This window comes from Poecilia reticulata, chromosome 3 (assembly GCF_904066995.2).
Source record: "Poecilia reticulata chromosome 3, P_reticulata-male-v2, whole genome shotgun sequence".
NCBI lineage: Eukaryota > Metazoa > Chordata > Actinopteri > Cyprinodontiformes > Poeciliidae > Poecilia > Poecilia reticulata.
In genome coordinates this window covers 275,245-301,212 of record NC_088832.1, presented here as the reverse complement: position 1 = coordinate 301,212, position 25,968 = coordinate 275,245, and the positions used below count along the sequence as shown (strand labels likewise).

Here is a 25,968-nt window from a genome sequence, read left to right as displayed (position 1 = left end):
TTTAACAATTCAACTTTTTTGGGTTGCGTCTATTACCAACTCTGATAGATCATCAGTAGAGCAGGCGCTTAAATTAGCTAATCACCGCTCAGTTAGATTAGGTAATAGCAACGGTAATCCATGACAGCGATCACTTATTAATAATCACAAAATAAACAGCAAGTCTAAAAATAAGATACTGTAATGGTATCTTATTCAGTTCAGTTCTTTGTGTGGGAAATGTTTGAGTTGTTTTTGGTATTGAATTCTGATAAATATAATGGTGTTTTTGTCAGTTGGTATGGTAACAGGTCTGTGTGTACCGTAGCCGACACAAAGTGAGAAAAAGGAATACACAGTTTTTCTGTTATTTTTCCCTTTGCTGTTGCACACTGCACTGAATTAAGAACAGCTACATCTCCAGGTTTCATTTTGTTAACGAAGTTGTTTTGCCACAGAAGGTCTTCTTGTTTTTCAGCACTGTGTGCTAAATTTACGGATGTAAACAGTAACATGCAATACTGTCAATACTGTTAAGGAGCATAACAAAATAATCTAACACTTATTTGACTACTTTTGATGTTTATATTTTAGTGAATATGTTTTGTTAATATCAGCTTGTTTTGCTAACAGTAGTTAGCCAGGTTACCTAGCTCAGCATCGTTATTCAGTTGACCTGAATTCCATCTTCTGGGTTAAAAGTGATGGCCCATCAGCGGTCTTATTGGTTTGTAATTAATTACATTAGTTATTAACTTAAATTGATGTCTTCTGTTAAAGAAAAGTGAGAAACTGTTTAGGGAAAGATTTCAATTTTATGAACTAATTCCTATTTAAATGCAGCACTGGAGCTTCTTTCATTCACTTGCCTGCTAGCTGGAGGTGCCATGAGTCTCATTCACATTTGTCAACGTAGAGCCCTATAGACTCAACTTGTTCTGAGTTTGTATGATATATGATGAATTCCAGCTCACCCTACCCCCATCTAAAACTCCTACTGACCCATTGTGTTGTGGGTGTTTTCCTCTTATTCTTGCCCTTGGCCCTACATGGCCCCAAAGCACCCACCCATCTAGCTGAGATGGAGGTGATGTTAGGTCATTTGTGGTGCAGGACATGGAGAACCACACACAGACCGACCCCTGACTATCTGTGTTCGCGGATCACTTCACAGGACAATCTCCCTATCCATCTTTGTGAGGTCATTGTAGGCCTGCCCTCAGCTGATAAAGGAGCTTCATTCACAGGGAAAACCCTCCTTCTTTCTTTCACTGTGTGGGGAAAGCCCTCACACACTGTGTGTGCGTGCGTGCGTGCGTGCGTGCGTGCGTGCGTGCGTGCGTGTGTGTGTGTGTGTGTGTGTGTGTGTGTGTGTGTGTGTGTGTGTGTGTGTGTGTGTGTGTGCGCGCGTGTGGGCGTGTGTGTGTGTGTGTGTGTGCGTGTTTGTGTGTGTGCTATTAGAGGTCATATTAGAATATGAAGAGGCTTCAGGACTTCAAAGGTGGACATGTAATGTTGGGGAAGATAAACTCCACCACTTCAACAGTCCTGCAAACTCATGCAAACAGTTCTGAGTTTGTTTTACTGAATTAATATCAAAATACAATTAAGGAACAATAAAGTAAAAGTAAAGAAAAACCAAAAATTATGACAGAAATAGGCCATGAATGGTCAACAACTGGTGAGACTCGCACTGTACAAAAAACCTTAGCCAGATATTTTTCTGCTATCTTTGCAAATTTTATTCTGTTATATACATTGCATAATTATTCAGCTATATCAAAGAAATTCATGACAATTAAGATAAATGCAGTTAAAAACATGGAAAATCAGTGTGTAAAACCTGTGTGTATGTTTGTGTTTATTCGTATTTCCTTTAAGCATATTGAAAATATAATAGATAGGATAAAAATGTATTTGTCCCATGATTTCGTTTTCTTTAGTGTTTCAGAACAGCAACCCTGACTAATATTTATTAGTCAAAGACAGCACAAGTAAACACAAAATTAAGTTTTTAAGTGAAGATGTTTATTATGTATTTTGCAGGAACAAAGTGCCATTTTATAGCATATTGAAGTAACTATTACCTTAAGTTATAAAAAATTCTGTATGAAACATAACTTAAATAAAATTAATTTGACTTGAAATTGGCCTTTGTCTCTTTTTAAGAAATTCTTGTTCTTTCTGACACTCATCAGGTCATCCCAACAATGCTGCTCCATTATGCTATTTTCTACCATTAAAGGCTCATTGGACTGAGCAATAGTTCTTATGTTAAGCTCAGCAGACGTGCAGTTCCACAGTACCTGAGGGAAGCTCCTCACAGTCCTCTGACCAATGTCATCCTTTGGTCAAAGGACTGTGACCAGAACTTCCTTTGATCTCTGCCATACTGACCACCGAAGATCTTACCTGTTTGACTAAAGTAAGACGCATGTCTGAGCTGAGATAAGTAGTTAAGGATGCAACAATTTCAGTATTGTTCTCTTATTGTGTATTTTCATTATGTTTTTACATAGTTGATACGTAAACCTTGCCAGGCTCGAAGGACGTTATAGCAAAAACAACAAATTATACTTACGTTATGTTACTCCCTCAACAAAAACATACCTGGAGTGTTGACTTAATTCTTTCATGCATGTTTGAGAAATTCTTTAATCTCCATGGTAACCATTCAGCTATGCAAAATGCCTGGGTGAACCAAGACCCGCCTTCGAGACGCAACTCCTCCTCAGAGCTGGAGTTTTCTGACTTTTGAACTTCCGCCTCACAGAGCAGTCCTACCCTGTGAGTCCCCCACTCAACTCCTTGAGACTAGCCAACAGCAATTAGCACCTGATGGAACTGTGCATTGGCTGCGCTCATTTAGTGAGCTACTTCTCAGTGCAAGCACTGCACGAAAAGTGGTGTTTTTGACCCTGTACACTGACGCAAACGCAGCTCGTGAGCGACAGCTATCGACAGCAAACGACAGCTAGCGGGGCAGCGTATTATCACTCATGGGAGTCAAATACTGTCGATTGCGGAAACCCATAAGGAGGGGGTCTACCCTGCACCTCTAGGTGCAGGGGAGCAGGCTGGCGGAAGGTGTCAACAATTCTACTTAGCATACAAAAATAGCCTAGCATATGCAAAGCTGAATAGCAGACCGACGTGGATTCTGTCATTGGATGAAAAACAATGACATCACAATTCATCACTGAATTGTGATGTCCAATGATGTGTCCCCATTGGATGGCACACGTATTTATAAATAAACCCAGCCCCAATCATCATTTTTAATGCTGTATTAAAATCTATATAAAAAATACCTATATATTTTTTTCCTTTTAATATAGTCACTGGTGTATTAAAATATATTCATATGATATTGCGGGGCTGCACAGTTGGTAGAGCTGTTGCCTTGCAGCAAGAAGGTTCTGGGTTCAATTCCCGGCCTGGGGTCTTTCTGCATGGAGTTTGCATGTTCTCCCTGTGCATGCATGGGTTTTCTCCGGGCTCTCCGGTTTCCTCCCACAGTCCAAAAAAAAACATGTTTGTCAGGCTTTTTGGCCTTTTTAAATTTTTCCTAGGTGTGAGTGTGTGTGTGCATGGTTGTTTGTCCTGTGTGTCTGTGTTGCCCTGCGACAGACTGGCGACCTGTCCAGGGTGTACCCCGCCTCTCGCCCGGAATGTTAGCTGGAGATAGGCACCAGCAACCCTCCCGACCCCACTGAGGGACAAGGGTGAAAGAAAATGGATGGATGGATGGATATGATATTGCTTATATGCATCATGTTCATATATGAGAAACATAAATGAGGCACAGAATTTTTTTTTCTTTATTTCATTTTATTTTTTGTTTCCACGCAATATAAGACAACTTTTTGTCCACTTCTGGACCATCTGGCAGTGATTTTTTTGTCCAAACATGTCCAACATCGTGCTGTGTTCAGGACAGGCCCGACGACTCTCCTATAGTGTAGACCTGAGGTCACTGAGCTCCTGGCTGGGGGAACTTGGGGTCTCCACCTCACCACAGTCTATCCTGACACCCCCTCATAGGTGCCATCCTCCCAGAATGTCACCTCCTCTGCTGCCAGTACTCTCTGCCTTCCTCCATCACCTGTTAACACAGAACAGACAATTATGAGCTACAGGCATCTTTGTTATTATGAAACTACAGTGAAATTTTGTGACAACTTCCAGCTTAGAATGCATATACAAAACATTAAAAACTCAAAAAACATCCTGTTAATGCATTCTGACAGAATGTAAAACAACTTTAATGGAAAAAAATATAAAACACTCAGAAACAAAAAAAAAATTAAAAGCACTTGGTATTTTAAAAAATCATCATGAGAAAAATATCTTTGATTTCATTGATTAATGTCCAAGTTTTTATTATTTCCAAAGAGACCAATAGGCATTATTAAAATGAATGATTAAAAAATGTGTGATGCAAAGAGTACGACAACTTTTTCCTTCTTGATCTACAACCTACTGGTCGTTCAGAGCGAACAGCAGCAAAGTGCGTGGCTCCATCTGTACTAATGCAGGTGGAGCGGATAGAGAGAGCGCAGTGGGTTGCTGTGCTTAGCGTAAAGGTAGCTTTATGTACAAACTGGAAAATAAATTTGCTACCATTCTGCTCACAACAGACTGGCATGTACATGGCTAGCAGATTTATTTCTATGTACGACATAGGAGCCAAATTCCGTCGCTCAGATGGACACAGAAGCTATGAAGGGCTGGGCAAAGTGACAGTTCAACTATTAAGTTGACTGAATATGACAATATAAATGAAAAACAGGACTATAGAATTTTTTTATAAGTGTCATTGTCAGGGACCAGACAGTACAAAGTGCAGAACACAGGTGTTGAATTAAAAAAAGGTGGGTTTTTATTTACCCAAAAGTATGAACAAAGGTTAACATAACAATTAAACAGGCATGCCAATGAAAGAGGTCAACACAAATTACTAGACTCAAGACATGACAACAAACTGACCTAACTGAAATGAGACATAAGGGGATTTAAATACTGGTTTAGCTAAACCATGTGGACACAATGGGGGAAAACAAAATGGCTGCCACCTGACAACTAGCACAAACAATGAAATAAGCCCAAAAAACACCCCCCCAGCATGACACAGGTGGTTCAGTCCAATGAGGCCATCAGCAGTACTTCAGGAACCTCAGCCCTTTGCCACGCCTTTTGTCCGCCAAAGAGGGGAGCCAAACACCCAGGTAACTCAAACAAAGAAAACAATATTAATACAACATAATTGAATTTCGACCTTGCATTGTTAATATGTGTGCACTCCATATAAACGTTGGAAGGTGGAAGAAAATATAAAGAATACTTAAACTACAAAACAAACTAAAGTGAAAGCCAACTTATGATGAGGTGTGGATCTTACCCTCTGTGGCTTGCCATCACAGTCTTGCTTTATTAAATTGCCAAAATATTGGTTAATACATCAGTATTAATACTATATATCAATATCAGCAAAAATTTGCAAATTTGTGCATCCCTAACATTTACTTTTCTGTACAATAATAGAACAATAATAGCTCACAGTCAACCTGGGAAAAAATTGTACAAAATTCTGAAATTATATTCAATTTAATAATAAACAATAGTTCCGCAAAGACACATATAACAAAATAATGTCTATACTCCTGTTTTTAGTTTATGTATTCATATTCAGTCACTTTAATAGATGAACTCTCACTTTGTCCAGTCATTTATAGCTTTTGTGTCCAAGTAAGTGACAGGATGACTCCTTCATCACACACATGTAAAGCCATGATGTGCTTTACATGTGCTAAAGAATGATAGGAAATTTATTTCCAGTTTATCTACCTACACTAACTCTCAGCCCACTGTGTTCTGTCTGATCCAGCCAGTCGGCAGCAGTTCCAGCAGGATAAAGGCTGTTGTATTCCAGGCTTTGCACCAGACATATAAGGATATAGTGATTATGTTACAACATAAACCCTAGAATTTGTCTGACATTCAGTTAGTTTTAGTCCATCATTTCCAGGATGATCCGTCCAGCTGCGTCTTTGTTAATGTAAATATATTTGCTGCGATTGATGTCGAGCTTTGCGTTGCGCTCCAGAAAACTGAAAACATTGAGACTAATATGAACAGCGCAATAAATGTGAAAACACCTATGAATAAACATGTCCGTAAAGTTGTATGACTAAACGTCATTATAATTATTAATATTAAGATAAATCTCACAGATCTGTGCAGCGGGTCATCTGAGTTGTGGAGTGGCAGGAGGAGCTCTGTGCACTGCGCTGTGACACAAAACGCAGGGCGTAACTCAGAATCTGGAGGTTGGAACAAGAAGGGATGTAAAATCCTATTAAGAGTTTTCCAGACAATACTGGAACACACAAAAACACACAAATTTTTTTTGTACTGTTGTAACCATTAAACACTCTCCCCTTCAGTTCAACCATATAAGTGGAGACACATTGTTAATGTTAGCATTATAAAATAACTTGCAATTACGTATTGGCAAAGCTCAATGTAATTTTCACAGGCAGCAGAGTGTTACTGCTCATCTGTAGTTCTGTTCTGATATGCTGTATTGTAAATAGTTTGTTTCTCTTAATATTTCTCTTAATACGCTCAGTCAGAAACAGCCACTCAGAACTAGCACTAATCACCTAGCCGCCATGCTATCAGGAAGTTTTCATTCAGTAACTCTGGATTGTTTATTGTAATGGAACCTGTATTTGCCTTTGAATGTTAAGTTTTATACTTGAATTTTTTGGCAATGTTGAGAGGTTTTATTTTGGCTCTTTGCATTATTTAGCCTCTTCAGAGCCTTCATATGTTATCAGTCTGTTAAAGATAGTATTACCGATAGCAGTACAATTTGCAGAATGCCTGTTTTGTTTAGTTTTCTTCTTGGAAAAAGTTATTAAAAACAAGTTTTTGTCTAAATTAAGGTGAATTCATGGTTCCTTTTTCCACATAATGTAACCCGTAGTGTTTATGATAAAATAATAATAATTATGTGATCGGTATCGGTGATCGGTGTCTGCAGGAAAAAACCTGATCGGCACATCTCTAATAAAAATACAATAAGAAATATCATCCTACACATGTGGGATGAGATTATGTGCATAATGAAAAGACAGACCGCTTTCTATAAGAAACAAATATGACGCTTGTGTTCATGTGGAGGAGAGTCGCTACTTTGCTAAGAAAAAGCTTTCCTACCGTGAGTTTGGCCTTGTTAGAGCACCGCAGGTCATCTGTTGTTTTCTACCCGGACATTGCTTTGATATCAATACGATACTGAAAAAGTAACTCTGTAAAGTAGTACTTTTTCACCATTTCACACAAAGCACGGACATTTTTGTTCATATTGGCTTTAGCGTTTGTGCAGATCTTCTTCTGAGTTTAATGGAAATTGCCGACTAACTATAAAAGCGCATTACTGCCACCAACTGGATTGGAGAGTGAACAGGAAGTTGACAGAAAAAATTAATTCTACAAAATTTGTTTTTCAATAGTTATGTGACAATATATTGTATTTTTATTATAATTAATTGCTAAAATGTTTTTAATTGGGTAGATTTTTATTTACTCAATTCTACTTTGAGGTGTCTTCTTTTTAGTTTATACAGAATAAATATGATCGATCATTTACGAGTTAAGTTTATTGCCTAACTAACAACACTTTAAAAAAGAATACAAATGTTTATACTCTATCAGAAAGTATCACATACTTTCAACTATTTTGTTCTCCAATTTAAACTCAAGAGTTAAGCAACTAATTCTGAATACGGATAAATTATCTTTAGTTTCTTCAGCCCTGTATTGTGGTATGGAATGCATACTGCTATTCCAATATGACTTGACTCTGGGTCTTTAAAGAAATCAGTGAACTGTTTAGTTTGAATATTGTTCACAAAAATATTTTTGTACAATGAACCACTCTGGAACAAGTTTCTTTTTTTATTTTTGATTAAGTTACATAATGATAAATCTACAGATGGGTGGAATGTCAAAGTAAGATCACGTTCAACAAAAGTCTTTGCATGTAATCCTGGATATTCTGCTTTTATATCATCAATTCAACCAAAACTAAGTTTTTCAGTGCTCCTAATGCACCTGTAAGATTTATTTTACCGGATATTCTTTCTCCAATCATTCTTCTTCATGGCATACTTCTATAACTGAACAATACCTACAGACTTCTCAAAATCTGTTAGACTGTTTGGCCCATTGCACTGCAATGCCAACATGTGTTTACATCTCCATTTGAAGGAATACATGGTGGAATACAGGCTTTTTTGAGCCAGTATTCCAACATGTTTCCATTGAAACACTCGCTTGAGTGTTTCAATGGAAACTGGGAATATTTAATCACAAGGTCCAGATTAGGAGGTAATTTCAGAAGAGTCAACAACTTAGTATGCCATGAACATGTGCCTGTGGTACTATAATGACCAATATTTTAAATGTGCAAATGATTGGAACTTGTCACATGATACAACTGATGTGCTGTATGTAAAGCTGTGTTTTCACATCGGCAGAAACACTTCTCTTGGAAATGTGAACAGCGGTGGCTCTGTCTGCATTCTACCACACAATCTTGGATGAGCTCAACAGACATGCAATGTTGACAATGTATCATCAGATTTACCCTAAAACTTCTACTTAGGGATGCACACTCGGTTACATGCCGAAGGTGAGCGAAGTGTGGTCAAGCACTCTATTTGTTCCATTTGTATTACTTGTAACATTAGAACATTTTTGGCATTAATGCCTGTTTTATACACAAACAAATCTCATTATTTCTCAAGGTAATAACACTGAGGGGCTTTGGTCAGGTCCTGGAACTGGTAAACAGACCTGGGTGGGACACAGAAGGTAAAACAGAAACTACAGTCAGAAAGGCTGGTGCTCAATAGTTGATTTGCAACTGCATGGCTCCCAGCAATTTCTTTTAAATATGAAAGCCTCACCTAGGTTAATATAGGAGTCATGTTGAAGTCACTACCTCAAGGCAGAGTTCCAGAAAAATAAGGAGAAGGAAAAGTGACAGAGGCCTAAATTCAAGGTATTAAATTGCAAAGTCAAATAAATACAGATTTTTTGTAACAACTGAAGGTAACATAGTTACTAGATTGTGCTATAAAATGCCACTGTATGCCTAGAAAATACATTATACTGCCCCTTTATAAGATTTTTTTGCATCCATCCCATGACTGGTACTTTTCAATAACATTTTCTCTGATAGATTTTATTTTCTTTAGCCTTCATGCTGTAATGGTAGCCAGGAAAACTGAGTTGGCCGGACCTTCCAGAACCAGATGGTTTTCTACTACTGAAGACACTTACTGCAGTCAGCTGATCTGCAGTCACTCTGTGAAATGACTTCGCAGCTGCGGAAGGCGACGCCGCGCTGGCAGAGGAGCTGAACCTCTTCTTTGCCCGCTTCGATGTGAAACCAACAGAGGCAGCCACACTACATCAAGTGACCCACGACACCACACTCCTCGTCGTAGAGGAGCACGAGGTGAGGCGCACACTGCGGGCCGTCAACCCAAGGAAGGCTGCTGGGCCTGATGGCGTCCCTGGTCGTGTCCTCAAAGACTGCGCTGATCAACTGGCTGGAGTCTTCACCAGGATCTTCAACCAGTCCCTAGCCCTGTCTACAGTCCCATCCTGCCTGAAATCTTCAACCATAGTCCCCATACCCAAGAAATCTCACATCTCCTGCCTCAACGACTACCGGCCAGTGGCATTAACCCCTGTGGTGATGAAGTGTTTTGAAAAACTAGTCCGGGGTCATATCGCAGCACTTCTCCCTCCTGGCTTTGACCCCCATCAATTCGCCTACAGAACCAACAGATCCACAGAGGATGCTGTGACCACAGCCCTCCATGCTGCTCTGTCACATCTGGAGCGGCAGGGGAACTATGTGCGGATGCTCTTTGTGGACTACAGCTCTGCTTTCAATACTATCCTCCCTCACAGACTGGTGTACAAATTGGGGGAACTGGGCCTCCCTCACCCAACCCGCATGTGGATTACGAGCTTCCTGACCGACCGACAGCAGAGAGTCAGGGTGGGACAACATACATCCACTGCCCTTAGCCTTAGTACTGGCTCTCCCCAGGGCTGTGTGTTGAGCCCCCTGCTCTATTGTCTGTACACATATGACTGCACCTCTGCCCACCACAGCAACACCATCATCAAGTTTGCTGATGACACCACAGTAGTGGGGCTCATCTCGGGCGGTGATGAGTCAGCCTATAGAGATGAGGTGGAGCGGCTGTCAGTGTGGTGCAGGGAGAACAATCTGCTCCTCAACAGCACAAAGACAAAAGAACTCATAATAGATTACAGGAGGAAAAGAACGGACATCAAACCACTACACATTGGGGGAAAATGTGTGGAAAGGGTAGCTGACTTTCGTTTTCTGGGGGTCCACATTGAGCAGGGCCTCACATGGAACGTGAACACCTTCGAGCTGATAAAAAAGGCCCAGCAAAGACTTTACTTCCTGAGGGTTCTCAGGAAGAACAACATCAAGGAGAAACTGCTGGTGTCCCTTTACAGGTGCTCCATAGAGAGCATACTGACTTATTGTATCTGCGTATGGTATAACAACAGCACTGCGGCTCAAAGGAAAGCTCTACAAAGGGTTGTGAATACAGCCCAAAAAATCATTGGCTGTTCTCTCCCCTCACTGGAGGACTTGCACAGTGATCGCTGTCTAAAAAAGGCACAACTCATCACAAAGGACACTTCTCACCCTGGATATTCTCTGTTTACACTGATGCCTTCAGGCAGACGATACAGAGCAATCAGAACAAGAACCAACCGATTCAGACACAGTTTTTATCCTACAGCAATAACAAAACTAAATGCAATCAAATAACCATTAATCACTATGAATGATGTGTGTGAGATGATGTGTGTGAGGTTATTCTTATTCTTATTTATTAGTTTTATTTTATCTGTAAAGTGTGACACAAGTTTTCTTTTTTAGCATATGCACTTGACTTACGGCAATTTCTAAATTTCGTTGTTCGTGTGACAATGACAATAAAGATTTATCTTATCTTATCTTAGTACCAACTGATTGGACCTCTGTTGAATGAGCTCAGTTATTTTAAAGGTGGTGAATGTTTATGCAACCACTTATTGTTTTTCTGTGTAATATTTGAACTCAATAATTTTGTAGAAATCATTTTTCATTTTAATGTTAAAGGGTTTTTTTGTCAGAAAGCCAAATTATGTTGATCATAACTGATTTGTAAAATCAATAAAAAGGCTAGAGCATTCAAGGGGTGAATACTTTTTATAGACAATGTACTTTGGAAGTAGCCGTAATCTGATCAAGTGTTCCCATTATCCAGCTTGGAGTTATTTTTATCAAACTACAATGGCAGATAAGATGTTTACTATGAAACTTCTGACATTCTAAATTATTCACATAATATCATCTGTGGACCAGATCATTCTGAGTAACCACATCACTGTCTTCTGTGATGTGTTCACATCTACCTCCTGCTTCTGCCTGAATACTCAGGAGACAGAACAAAGGCCATACTGTAAAACATATTCAATGGCTAGAAAAAAGTTCTAGCTTGTTAATCTTGTGTTAAACAAAACGTAAACTTTGGAACTGACTCAACCAACTCATGTGGGTAACTGTCAGAAGTTGTAGCCTTTTCCAAGACAGTTTTGCTGAAATGTACAAAGTTTTAAATGGTTTACGTCAAGCGGTTATGAGTATCGAGTATTTTTCCTTCAGTGGACTCAGTTACTGAATAAGTTGTGTTTGGAGAATAAAAGAGTTAAAACAAAAGCCCTTAATAACTTTCTGAAAACTCAAACGTGAAACATTTAAAACAGTTCAGGTTGTTATTTTTATTGTTTAGTACAACTTTTACAATGACAGTCTTCTGAAACACCCACGGACTAAATTAATGATTTATTCAATCGTCAGAATAATTTTTTGCTGTTTTTTCTCTCTTTTTGTTGTTTTGTATTGAATTATTATTGCAGTATTCTGTTTTCTTTTCTTTTTTTGACCCAGCCGATAGTCTTTTTTTTAATTGTTATTGTTTTGCTGAAAAGTAGTAAGGCATGTATGCATGCAAAAGGCTGAAAATGCATTAACACATTTATATGAATACGTAAATGTAGTGTGTCTTCCCCCTCTGTTTTTTGATGTGTGTGGCAGTGTATATTCTGGATATATGGACAAGAACAACAGCATTAACTTTTTGCTGAAAGGAAAATCAAGAAGTGGAGTTTAAGCATGTAGCACCCGGGTGGTGCTACATGTTTAAACACAATTGAGACACACACACACATTTCATTTTCTTTTTTTTTTTGTAAGTGCCCGCTATAATGACTCCATAACGAGCTTATTTCTAATGCGCAACTGAAAATGTTGTCCTTACATTAAACTTCACTAAATCCAAACTCAAAAGCAAAGTTTGGTGCGTTGTAAAGCTCTTTTGACTCGTAGTGTCCTCTTATGGGACTTATTGTTGAATGGAGGAAAGTTTTTGAAAAGGGGAACATCTCTAAAGCAAAGGGAATTGGAGATGTGGTCAGGAATAAAAAACAATCCATGTACAGATAAGATAGAGGCTAAGGAGGAGTTGGACAGACAGGCATAAAACAAAAGACCTCATCCTGTCAGAAAGACTGTAGTCTGATTAAATTGCCAATAGTATTTGCTGATCCATTCAAATTATTTGAATCAGGTGTTCCAATGACTTCCATGACCTTGACCACAGGTGTATAGAAGCAGTCTGCTAAGCATGCAGACTGTTTTTACAAACATTTGTGAAGTAATGGCTTGCTCTCAGGAGCTCAGTGAATTCCAGTGTGGAACTGTGATAGGATATCACCTGTGCAACAAATCAAGCCGTGAAATTTCCTTTGAAATTGATAACCTGTTTTAGACATAACTTTCCCATGTGGAGTCTCTGCCTACTGCTCTCAGTATGCATAAAACCATAAAAGTCCTGCTCCTGTATTATTGTACCCTGCAGCTTGCCAAAGTTGACAGATCACACTTGGATTGTTCTGTTTTCTTTTGGGACAATGTGTAATCATAAAAACCTTTGAAATGTATAGAAGTGTAGAGCCACCACCCACGCAAAAGAAAAATACAGCAACATCACTTCATATAGTTAAAAGTTCAAAGAACATACTTGTCATGTTTGTACTCATTATTACACTACAGTCTTCAGATTTGAACAATAAAGTTATGAATGTAACATATTTTTTGGTATAACATGATGAATATGTTTATTTGATGTGATACATATTATATTGTATAAACATGCATGAAGCCAGAGGATAATTCTGTCGTCAGTCTCACAACAAACTGCTAAAGCTGTTTATGTAAAAGTTGTCATACTTGCTGGAGAACATCAGAATGATGCACTCAATTGTACAACCAAGGTTAAATGTAAGTATTTGTAAACCATATAAAACATATTATTTTTATCAGGTTCTTGCAGGTAAAACACTGGAACAAGAATTATACAATACTGCTCTAAACAAACTGAACTGAACTGAATCAAGAGAAGGTGTACTTTCTTTTCACATGTGTAAACTTACTCACTAATTATCATCAAGCCTGATAAAGAAATAAATCTCTCCCCACTACTCAGAGGGTAAAATGAGTTTATGGTAAATGTCCCTAGCATACGGGAAGTTTCTCCAATTTCTCTAATCTGAGTTGTTTTTATTTGTACTTTCAATAGAAAGTACACAAATCTTCTTATGAAAGGTTTCAGCTAACGTGAAAGTGTTTATATGTATTTGTCAAAACAATAGTAGTCTTTGTGTTTATGTTCTTTTTACAATAGGTTGTACTCTTTTCTTTTATTAAACTTATTTGTTCTTTCTTTAATTTGTTATCACACTTAGTTTACACATGATGTGCTATCAAAGTATACTTTATTTAACTTGATGCTTAAAATTTATTTTAAAAAATGTAAAAGCAGTTCTGCTTCAAATAGTGATATTAATCAATCACAAATTCAAAAAGTAGCTGAAGTTCATTTTAAATGAACAGTAAACGTGAGGGCAAACCAGTACAGGATCTCCTCATGTCCCTGCTGTTAAATAAACATAAAATAACAATGTTTACATGGTAAACTGCTCCTCAGACACACTGCTTATGAGTGTATGTGATCCCAGTTTTGAATCTGTCTGCTGGTATTTATTGAGCTTCCACTGTCCCTTTAAATTTTCCTATGCTGTTACCATAAAGGTGCTAGAAGAGGCTCACTCCAAAAGTCACATGCTCCAGCTCCCTTTGTTTCCCACAGAAAGACTCAATGTTTCTGTGCATGAGGGGAACTCAGACGGCCTTTCTGTTGATAGAAACCACCAGGATCAGAATCAGAGTTGGTTTGAGCTTTCATGTATGTTCACATAGCAGATTTTTTTGTTATAGCATTACACGAAGGAATGTAAAACGTTCAATTAAAATAACTGAGTGATTAGTTTCACTAATGACACATAATACAAAAATGTTTGGGTGTTTAACAATTGTGAATTATTTAATTGTGAAATGGCAGCAATGTACAATCAAGGCCCAAGTTTTTAGTTAAGTGAAATACATACGTTTTTTTCCCTAATATGTATTCAGAATGTAATACAAAATGCTAATAAAGTGCAACATTTTGTTGTACAGTATTTAACACGGCTGGAAACTCAATAATCAATGTCTACAGTTCATATGAATTTTATTTGAAACCAAATGTAAAAAAACAGATAAACTGAATAAAGTTTAGGAAGAGATGGCTGTCAGGTCATTTAAATGTCTACCACATGGGTCTTTACAAGGTGTGTTTCTATTTGCATTGCAGAACAATGTTGGTTGTCATAACAACAATACATAAAGTACACAACAACAATAAAGTCAAACTATGTTCTGAAAGTAAGTCAGGCTGAGACTCTTCAGGCAATACGGTAGTAAACCCCACAGCCAAAAGAGGAATTCCTGGAATGTGAAAAGCTCTCATTCATATTGAAAGTACAATAAAACATTTTCAATTGACACATTTAAAACTGAAGTTTCACAGATCAATGTGAGTGTTGGAGGTCTAAACTGGTGTAATGTGAACTAACTTGTAAACGTGAGAATCCACCGCTCTTTACATCCAGTGAGGTGTCTTTTATGCAGTTTCACAGGTTTTGTGGTTGAATACAGCAACAAAATGCTGTCTTATTAAAACAGTTTATTTGAAAATCTCTGTCAAAGAACTTTGATGAGGTTGTCAATGATACTGTCAACTTTTACAGTACAATGAACTTTTCCCCACATAAAAAGTTACAGCACCAGTAATAGTCTGCCTAGTAACAGCAATTCTTCCTATTGGTCCAGCTCCAGTCTCCTCCTGTATGTGTCTGTGCATGTGTCTGTGTGAGTGTGCAAGAAAGGCTTTTATTTCATGCTTTGTACTCAGAAATGTTTTAAAGTTCTCAACTAATTTATATATAGATTAGTGTAATGTGAAATTCCCACCGTCCCCTCTTCCAAATTACTCAGTGGATACAGTAACAAAGTCAAGATCTGTAAGCAAAGATGTTCATTAATTCAGGTGTATTGTTAAATTACTTGAGCAACTAAAGGACGAGGAGATCCTCATTTACTGAGTTTATAACCAGTTGCACTGTGATTGGGGTGCCCTTAGTTGTTTCTTTAACATAACTCTTAGTAAAGGTATATTTCATCCAGTCTCCTTTGTCCCAGGACTGATATCTGGAGTAAATAGGATGAATGAATAAAGCAGTGTTTCACTATTCCCCCATGTGCTCACCTCATGTTTGCTCACAAAGCTGCTGCTTTCATTCAGCCTCAGGAAGACACAGGAGGAAGCATGATGAGGAGGGCTGTTATCGCCCCCTACCGACTTTAACCTGATAGGTCGGCCAACAGAGGCTCCTCAGACTCCGTCCCGGACCTCTCACCTCCTCCCCAGAAGCTACATGCAGGCGGAGGGAGGTGTCGGAGGGGGGTTTCAAAAGGGAGGTCTTCCTCTCCCTTCCTCTCTCTCTTTCCGTCTGTATATAGGCCTACATCTATAACGCAATCCTTCCTCGCGCACATTTCTTTGATCCCCCTCCCCCTTCAACAACAGCTGACGTCATCGCTTGTATCACCTCCTCCTCCCAGAGTGCAGTTAGTGTGTGCGGCCGTGCTCGAACACAAGCAGGTCGGGGCGCGCGGGGAAGGGGTTTTTGTCTCGCTGAGCGAAGTGGTCTGTTCCTCAGAAGGCTCGCGCACACCGAAGGAACAGCAGCACGCAGCAACGAACAGAACAAAGGGATTTAATTTAGCCGCCTGTCTCCTCGTGCCTGCACCGGTCTCTTCCTGCTGTAAGCTAACCGGGGACATTTCATTAGGACAGTCCTGCCACTACGTTCCCGACCGAGGTTTATTATGGAGGAGCAGCTGCTGTGCTGCGAGGTGGACTCTATCAGGAGAGCCCACCAGGACGAAAACCTACTTAATGACCGAGTCCTACAGACTATGCTGAAGGCAGAGGAGAACTACCTACCGTCCCCCAACTACTTCAAGTGTGTTCAGAAAGAGATTATACCCAAAATGAGGAAAATACTAGCCACTTGGATGTTGGAGGTTAGTTTTCAGCGCCTTTGCTTTAGCCTAAACGACAGGAATTTTGTTTGTTAGATTTATCTGTAAATCTTAAAATAAAAACCTAAAAAGGAAAATTCTAATGAATGTTAAGGTTATAGAAGGATAATGCACACAATGCCATTCAAAGCAGTAGCTTGAACTGAGTGCTGGCTGCTTCTTCGGCGAGATTGTCTTCAAATCCAAATTCCCACTAATATAGCCTGGTACATGGTTGATTGTTATTATTGAGTCTATAAAATCTACACAGCTGCTTTTATTTCCGTCAAAATAACAGCAATGTACACGTATGCAGTCTGGCCCGTGCCAGAAGCCTATTACGCGCCATCTTTGTTGTTGTCCTTTAAGGAAGATTTTAATACCATTAAAAATCTAGAATGCAAACAGGAGTGACAGTGAAGCGATAAAATCAACAAGAAATCCACGTCCACCAGGAGACCTTTGTTTAGTGTGTGCATGTTGCCATTATGCTGCTATTAACTGCTAAACTTTGTCTTCCTTCTTCTGAACTCTGCTTTCTGTGAAGGTCGCTCAGGGAAAAAATTGTTTTTTTAACAGATCTCGAAGTAAATTCGCGGCGTTAAAAGTCGGATTTGATTGCTTAGATGTTATCAGACATTTACATCAACTTTTGGATAAAGTTCTTCGCCGCTATATATTTTTTATTAATTTTTAAAGTCGCGCATTGGAACGATGTCGGGAAGTATCCCCCGCAGCACGTGAAAAGGCTTCGTCGGATATATATATTTTTAATTCCAATAACCTCGCATTCCAGAATTTTTTCTCCCAATCCGATCAGAAATTCGATAAGGATCATTTAGATGTCAATTTTAGCCGGCTTAGTAATTTTTAAATATTTATAATTATTTTTTGAAAAGATGACGAAGTTGAAATTAGAGTGAAACTTGCATCTACGCCACCTTTGTGTCTCGGTCAGAACTGACTACGAACTAAATCCAGATTATTTTCACTTGGAGATTAAAAAAAAGCTTCCATAAAGACTTTGTTGACTTTGTAGTTTATATTATTTCGTGTTTAAACAACATTTGAGTTTGCTTTATAAATTCTGATCCCAGTTTGATTTTTTAATACCAAAGCCACGTGAGGTTAATTTTGTTATGTTTCTATCTTTTGTCAGTCGAAGTAATTGTAGCTGGAGCTTATTTTGAATTCAACCAGTTTATAGCTGATAAAATGGGAGGAAATGTTTGTGCAGCAGCAGCTTCTAACGTGCTTTTCTCACCTCCAGGTCTGCGAAGAGCAGAAGTGCGAGGAGGAGGTTTTTCCACTGGCGATGAACTATTTGGACAGATTTTTATCAGTGGAGGCCACCAGGAAAACAAGACTGCAGCTGCTAGGAGCAGCCTGCATGTTTCTAGCATCCAAGATGAAGGAGACTGTCCCCCTCACTGCAGAGAAGCTCTGCATCTACACGGACAACTCGGTCCTACCCGGGGAGCTGCTGGTAATTACCTTCTGCAGACATTTCTGTTTCATAACACTTAGCATATTATCAGCAGCATGCACGGAGGCCACAGCGACAGAGGGTAATCTGCTCTGTCAGCCTTCCATAGAAATGAAAAGACAAAGACCAGGAGTCTGGTTAAAATAAAGGTGATAAACGTGGCGCTTTGTCTGAATCGGCTGCCTGGTACTTTCCCATGGTGACCGTAACCTCTCTGATTTCATGAATGGACACAGAACATGCCTTAAATAGGATTTATAGCGACACCCAGTGGTCACAAGGCTGAAATGCAGACAGAAGAAAAGTTTATGATGCTTTGAATAGAAATGACTTGGTCCAGCTGTAGCCCGCTGTGTCCATGTGATATAAAACTGTAATTATCGCAATAAATTATGACGCAGGGTTTTCAGTGCACAGTATAGCCTAAACGATATGACTAAATATGATCTGATTTATTGTGATGCAATATAAATTAGATTGCTGAAGTTAAACTGAGCTGACCTGTCGTGTAGGCCCTGAAGTTAAACTGAGTGCACACATGGAGACAGTGAAACATTTTTGGAGGCAGATGAGGGGATTAGGAGATGTCTGTCCCTGAGTGTGTGCTCCTCTGTCTGTCCACAGCAAATGGAGCTGCTGGTTCTCAACAAGCTCAAGTGGGACCTGGCTTCAGTCACTCCTCATGACTTTATTGAGCACTTCCTGTCCAAGTTGAAGATTCACCCCTCCACAAAGCAGATCCTCAGGAAACACGCTCAAACCTTCGTGGCGCTCTGCGCAACAGGTCAGCCACCTCAACAATGTCCTAATATATCAGAGATCAGCATAGACTTTACCATGACTGATCCTATGTGTGTGGAATAAAATGATTTTCTTGTTTCACTAGATGTCAACTTTATTGCTAGTCCTCCATCAATGGTAGCAGCAGGAAGTGTAGTGGCTGCTGTTCAAGGTCTCTACCTGAAAAGCCAAGATGCCTCCCTCTCCTCACCAAACCTCACCAACTTCCTGTCACAGGTCATTCGCAGTGACCCGGTATAAGATCACACCTCTGACAGCACCAGTCTATTTATGTGGTCCCATGTGTTGTCTGTGTAACAGTCCTGATGTGTTTTCACCCCCCCGTTTTCAGGACTGTCTGCGGTCGTGTCAGGAGCAGATAGAGTCGCTGTTGGAGTCCAGTCTGCGGCAGGCTCAGCAGCACGGCAGCGTAGCAGAAACCAAACGCATGGACGAGGACGTCGACCTGTCCTGCACGCCCACAGACGTGAGAGACGTCAACATCTGAGGAAGAACGCATGTCACACGATGAACCTCTTGATGGAGGAGACAGAGGGAACTGATGGAAGGCTCGCTCCCATTTCTGCGTCCCCATCTTTTCCTGCTCCTGCTTCCTGATTGGCTGCCAACATGGCTTATAATTCCATTACCTGCTATGGCTGCCATGACGAGACAGAGTGGCCTGCTGCCATGCAGCACACCCCATGTCCCATTTCCTGCCAGTGACCCCCACCTACAGAAATGTACCCGAGAAAAGGATGAACCTGGGCGTCCCGCAGGGCTGGAGCCTCAGAAGCTGTCAGTCGATAGCTTCTGAGTAGATAGCTTTTGTTTTTCTTTTAATACACTAGGAATCTTTTAATGACTGCAGATCCAACAAGCCCACAAACAGTCTTCAGTTTCAGGTCTTCTCCTGGACTCTGGCCTTTATTGGTTTATTAAAGCTGTTTTGTTTATTGTTTTTTTCTTTCCATTCCCTTCGTCTTATGTAGAACGACTTTATTCCATCTGTCCAACTACTCATGTTTGTCTCATTTACCCCTTCTTGCATATGTTTAGTCACTTTATTAATTTCCTTTTTAAACATCATTAGTCTTATACCTCTTCTGTTCCATCCTGTTTGGTTTGGTAGAGCCAGCATAACGAGTGACGCTCTGTTTTCTGATCTTTGAAGCTAGCGGCTACTGATGTGGACAAATGGAAAGCCTTGTTTGTTCTTCACAGCCTTCATTCTGCTCATTCTAGTCTGCTGTAATGTGACAACATCAAACCAGTGCACGTGTAAGAAGAAGAGTCCACATCCACCCAGACCATTCCAATGGTTGTTTTTCTATAGAAAAAGCACTTTTGGTCAGTAATGCTGGCGCAAGTTAAAAACAAACAAAAAAAAGACTCACATTGATAAAGTTTGTGAAAAATCTAAAAACAGACTAGTGGGTTGGGGTGGTGAGCTGAAATGTTTAGGAGAAGGAAATGTAGAGAGGTATCTGCATACAGTTGCACCTGCTGAGACAAAGAGCTGATGAGTGGCAGAGCGACTCCTGATGCTCCTCCCAACCTTCACTGCAGCAGAACTGCTTTGTCTGATTCTTCAGCATCAGGAGCCAGCTGGACAAATTCTGAGGAAGAGGAAAAATAAGTTGCATTTTTATCATTCAAATAATGTTTTGTATTTTAATGTTCAAATAGAATTTATTTTTATAACTTTAAGCAGATCCTAGCAAAACCTGCTGGTGTTAAATCTCAAAGACGGGCTTTTATCTTCCTGCAGAGCAGAAACGGCTCCATGAAATCTTCAGTTCGTCTCTGAACCCCCAGAGCTGCACCCCATCCCACAAACACAAATACTCAAGTTCAAACATTGCTCATGTATTCCAGGAAACAGATGAAGCTGGAAAAAAGAGGAGTAGTGAGACTATTGACATGATTTTGCACAAACCTGAAAGACATGGGAAGCGTTTGTTGGGGACAAAAAGGCAGAGAGCGAAGTTGGCAACAGTACCAAGGAGTGAAAGTAAAGGGCGTGTCTTATGGCTAGAGTTAAAGTCCAGGTTCCTGCACACGATGCATCAGGTTGATACAGGCTTTTATGTCAAAGGATGTGAGTGTGTTGAACTGTGTAGGAGCTCTGTCTGCTAGGGTTCTGATTGTACATTACAGATAGAGTGTAGGAGAACAACACTCCTTGTATTCTGCTGCTATAGAACCAGAAACCCCAGCTACGTGTTAAACAAAAAGCAAAAGGTGAAAAAAAAAATTGAAATGGATAAAAACAATGCTTTGTTTCTTGTCGTTTGCTGCTATGTTTTGATTGTTTTTGTTGTATACATATAAATGTCAATATACTGCCATTCTAGGTTTGAATTTTCTCATAGAAAATTGTTATTGACATCCTCATTTGTTGTTTTGTGTAGAATATATGTGCTCCTTTTTTATAATTACATAATATGATTCTCCAAACAATTTCCAAAAAACAAGGAAAAATTAGATATATAGAGAAGTGTTTGATCCACTATACCTCATGCGACAGTCAAGATCTATCTCTGACTTTTAGTCTTTTTGTTTGTTTTAGTTCTTATTCTATTTTGCCTGTTGGGTCAGTGCCTAGCAGCTGTGTTCCACCTGCTCAAGGTGAAGCATCCATGATGGAAACCAGCGAGTCCAGGCCATGCTTTCATAGTGGTGCCATAACAGAAAATGGGATATCTATTACTCTGTTGAGTGTTAAGCTGTCTCGGTAAAAAGAGACTTTATCCCCTTTAGGCCCATTGAGGCCTTTCTTCCTCCCCCCTTTTTATATTTATAAAGAGAAAAAAAGCTTTGTGCTTCAATTGTTGAAATGTCAGTGCGTTGATTTGAGTTTGTAAATAGATTCATACTCTGTAAGCCATAGACTGTTCTTGTTGTTTTCACAAAATTCTTCTACACAGTCGAGTGTGCTCTACGATTGGGACACAGTGTATTCATCTTTGTGCTGACAACACAATAAAAACATGAATTAGATGGAGTCTGGTGATCTCGCTGTCTTTTTTTTCTCAGGCATAAGATCTAAGCTTCCCAGATTCAGAGTCACAGCCTTCCTCCATGTCTTCATCATGACATGTTGGGACTGATTGCATGGTTTCCCAGGGCATTTCCTCCAGGCTCTCCAGTTTTCTCCCTAGGTTCAAAACATTGCATGTTAAGTCAAGTGGAGATCCTGTCTGTCTGTGTGTTGGCTCCGTGATTGGCTAGTGAGCTGTGCAGTACTCCACCTCTTCCTGCCTCTTGAACAGATATAAACAATATATTCATATATTGATGGACAGAACCAAGTATTTATGATAACGAAAGAGCATGTTTCCACTCTAATAAAAGCAGAGAAAATTGAGGAGTGCAGCTTCTTTTTATAGCTGCATTGATCATGGGAAGAATGAGTTTCAAGAGCACATACAGTTCATTTTTGCAATAGTTCCAATTTCACAACAATTCCAGCAAACTCAGGCCAGTCAAATACAAACATTGTTGAATTTGATGTATTTCTATGCAATTCTGTCTCTTAACTATAATTGTAAAAATTCCAATCAAAATCAAAGTCTAATCCTCTTCAAACTAAAATTACTTGCAATATTAAGTGTCTGCCAGTCACTTCCAATTGAACATGATTTATAATTATTGGATTCATCTCATTACTCTATATTTGACGTAATCTGATTCATATGCAAAACAGTCATACATAAAAACAATCATATAGGGTGTGCTGTGGTGTCACAGGGGTTAAGCACAACACACATATGGCAGCCTTAGTCCTTGACGAGGCTGTCACAGGTTCGATTCTCGGCCTGGTGACCTTTGTCGCATATCTTCCCCTTCTCTCATTACCCACCTTTCTGTCAATTAACTATGAAATAAAGGCCACTAGAGCCAATAATAATAAAGAAAATGGTCACATACACAGGGCAAGATTTACAAAGATATGGTGCAGCAGGGAGTGTACAGTGAGCAGGTGGTACTGCTGCAGTGCTAAATTAATATTTTTAGCTAAATACTATTGCTGAGGGGTACAAACAGACCTCCTGATGCACAGATACATCCATCCATTTTCTTTACACCCTTGTCCCAATGTGGGGTCGGGAGGGTTGCTGGTGCCTATCTCCAGCTAACGTTCTGGGTGAGAGACAGGGTACATCCTGGACAGGTCGCCAGTCTGTTGCAGGGCAACACACAGACACACAGGACAAACACCCATGCACACACATACTCACACCAAGGGACAATTTAGAGAGGCCAATTAACCTGACAGTCATGTTTTTGGACTGTGGGAGGAAACCGGAGTACCCGGAGAAAACCCACGCATGCACAGGGAGAGCATGCAAACTCCATGCAGAAAGACCCTGGGCTGGGAATCGAACCCAGAACCTTCTTGCTACCAACTGCACCACTGTGCAGCCCTCTGCACAGATATAAAAAAAGAAAATTGAAAAAATAAAATAAAATAGAAAAGGGCACTTTGGGCATCAAGGATAAAAGGGGCAGGGCCTCAAGCCCCCTCCCCATCCCTCTGGATGTGAGTCCCTGGGCTGGAGCCAGGTTTGGAGCCCTATTTAATAAAAAAAAAAAACATTTTACTAATGCTTTTTACAGTATTAGGTATTAGGTAATCCTATACATCAGTAGGTATGAACTGATGCAGAGTTTAAATCATCCTCTGGCCCATAGCTCCAGTTGTTCCCCTAAAAAATTACTATACCTTCATAATTTTCAAATACTTGAGTTTGGTCTATATTCATAGAAATTCTAAAACATAAATTAATTTCAAATTATATGGACTTTTTAGTTTTATACAAAGTATAATGTTGGTAAAATAAGCATTCATTAAGGAAAATAAAAAGTAATACAAAAAACGTCAAAAATTTACCACCAGAAAAGTGACATAAATGTGTCACTTAAAGCCAACAATCTTCCATGGTGTTCCATCAGGGCCCACAATAGACATAGACATATCTACTGCCTAAATTATAATGATTGTTCAATTAAATGTTCTTAATTTATTTCCAATAATCTTTTCTCTTCTTTTGTGATGCTTCTATTGGCTGTGCCACTGTACATGTCTGTGTGGATCGTTCATGTGTCGTCCAATCAGATTTCAGTACCTATGATTTCAGTACATTGCCAGGGGTAACCTAATCTGGCAATGTCAAAAGTTTTCCATCTTCTGATTGGCTGATCAGAGCATCTTTAATAAGACCCATGCGTTGCAAGTTCCCAGCAACCTGCACTGCAGTAATACTCTGAGTTTGTTTTTATTTTATGCCACAATGGCTGACAGGGAAGGAGAAACTGATTTGCTCTCAGGAAAAATAAAAAAAAATAACTTTCAAAGTGGACTTTTTATGAACTGGACAACGTACAGACAGAGGGATCTCAGCCATGACCGGTTCCACTGGTCATGGCTGAGGTAGCCTGGTTTTTACCAGGCTACCTCTGAGGTAGCCTGGTAAAAACCAGCAGCTTGTCTGACACTTTTTGTTTCATCCAGAGGGTCTGGGGTCTCAACTGTTGAAAAATTATTGCTTCATTTGTATGTTACGTATGTAATGTTCAGCACTAAGAAGCTTAGCAGAAATCGCCTGTGCTGTAAACAACCATCGTCCACTGTGAAGAGATGAACTGATCCGAATGAAGTGGCTGTTAATCTTTTGCAGATTATCTGTTTCATGACATGCTGCCATGAAATGGTGACAGTTTTAACAAATATAGAAGAAAATATATTTTTGTAAGTTGCATATTAAAGTTTCAAACATAAGGACTAAAATTTTTGTTTTTTCTCAAAATAGGTTTTTTTCAATGTCGAGGCCTTAGATATAAGGCCGGTTATCCATACATTATGCCCTGAGTCAAATCAGGATGTGGTCATAAAAGTTAACACAAAACATAAAATAAAATACTTTTCTCCTCTTACAAGCCTTCCAGTCTGCAGGCTGTACAAAGTCAGGTGGACTAAAGAATATAATTTATTCAAATCAACTCAAAAAAAGGACAGCAGGACTCAGCACATCTAAAACTATAAAAACATGAAAATCCAATTAATAACTGCACACTTTAAGGCTCATTTCATTTAATAACTATTCAAATAAGCATTTAAAATTTTACATTTTGCTACAAATTCATTTTCCCTCTAACAAATTTTATTCTATCATGGTACTACCTTAAATTTAAGACAAGGGCATGAAAACTGTTTTAATGAAACAAGATGTTTGGAGAAATTATTGACTTGTGTTATGTGTTTGGATGAGGGTGAGACAGAGAGACAGACAGGCAGAGAGTGAGTGAGTGAGTGAGTGAGTGAGTGAGTGAGTGAGTGAGTGAGTGAGTGAGTGAGTGAGTGAGTGAGTGAGTGAGTGAGTGAGTGAGTGAGTGAGTGAGTGAGTGAGTGAGTGAGTGAGTGAGTGAGTGAGTGAGTGAGTGAGTGAGTGAGTGCTCTAGATTTGTTATGCAAGGAATGTCTTTGATGGGGCTTCAGTGTGGAGGAAAAGGCGTGAAACTCTAATCCTTTCCCACAGATGCCAATGCCAACTGAACCAGCAGCAGACAAAGACTATTAACACACATTACATACAAACAACCATGTATCCAAAGGTCTTTTGAGACATAAGACACAGAACATTAATGCCTTCATCAGATTGTTAAAACAATGACATGCTTAATGTCAGACCAGGGTCATATTTACACTGATGTTCAAAGTCTTAATTTCTATCCTTATTGTAGTTTCCCATAGTACCTTGTTAAAAATAGAGTATGTATGGGGATTTTCCATACATGCAGAAATGATGATAACGATAACGTCATCATTTCTGCAGGAAATGCGTTACTAACTTGAGGTGCTGTTTGTTTTTCTACATCACATTCATTTTATCCATCCATCCATTTTCTTTACACCCTTGTCCCTCAGTGGCGTCGGGAGGGTTGCTGGTGCCTATCTCCAGCTAACGTTCCGGGCGAGAGGCGGGGTACACCCTGGACAGGTCGCCAGTCTGTCGCAGGCATTCATTTTAGTCATTCTCAATAATTCAGAATTTTTAATTGGGCCTTTTCTAGTTACTTT

At 39.5% G+C, this 25,968-nt stretch overlaps 1 protein-coding gene and 1 long non-coding RNA gene across 2 annotated transcripts; one reads left to right on the top strand and one right to left on the bottom strand.

The window, feature by feature from the left end:
• Positions 1 to 3,223: 3,223 nt before the first annotated feature.
• Positions 3,224 to 7,420, bottom strand: LOC145550986 (uncharacterized). The gene is made up of 3 exons (XR_014086746.1): positions 7,204 to 7,420; positions 6,211 to 6,302; positions 3,224 to 4,084 (listed from the first exon to the last, which is right to left on the bottom strand). It is a non-coding gene; the product is annotated as an uncharacterized LOC145550986 (long non-coding RNA).
• An 8,604-nt stretch (positions 7,421 to 16,024) lies between these two features.
• On the top strand, positions 16,025 to 21,891 carry ccnd1 (cyclin D1). Its single transcript, XM_008404974.3, has 5 exons — positions 16,025 to 16,621; positions 17,889 to 18,104; positions 18,729 to 18,888; positions 18,991 to 19,139; positions 19,237 to 21,891. Exons 1-5 carry the CDS (start codon positions 16,424 to 16,426, stop codon positions 19,390 to 19,392), a joined length of 879 nt encoding a protein of 292 aa, XP_008403196.1. The 5' UTR covers positions 16,025 to 16,423; the 3' UTR covers positions 19,393 to 21,891.
• Positions 21,892 to 25,968: the final 4,077 nt, after the last annotated feature.

Excerpts from the sequence above, each read along its gene's own strand:
- ccnd1 (XM_008404974.3), top strand. The coding sequence starts at position 16,424 with ATGGAGGAGCAGCTGCTGTGCTGCGAGGTGGACTCTATCAGGAGAGCC. Across the intron at positions 16,622-17,888 it reads TAGCCACTTGGATGTTGGAG|GTCTGCGAAGAGCAGAAGTG; the intron begins GTTAGTTTTCAG and ends TCTCACCTCCAG. Across the intron at positions 19,140-19,236 it reads AGGTCATTCGCAGTGACCCG|GACTGTCTGCGGTCGTGTCA; the intron begins GTATAAGATCAC and ends CCCCGTTTTCAG.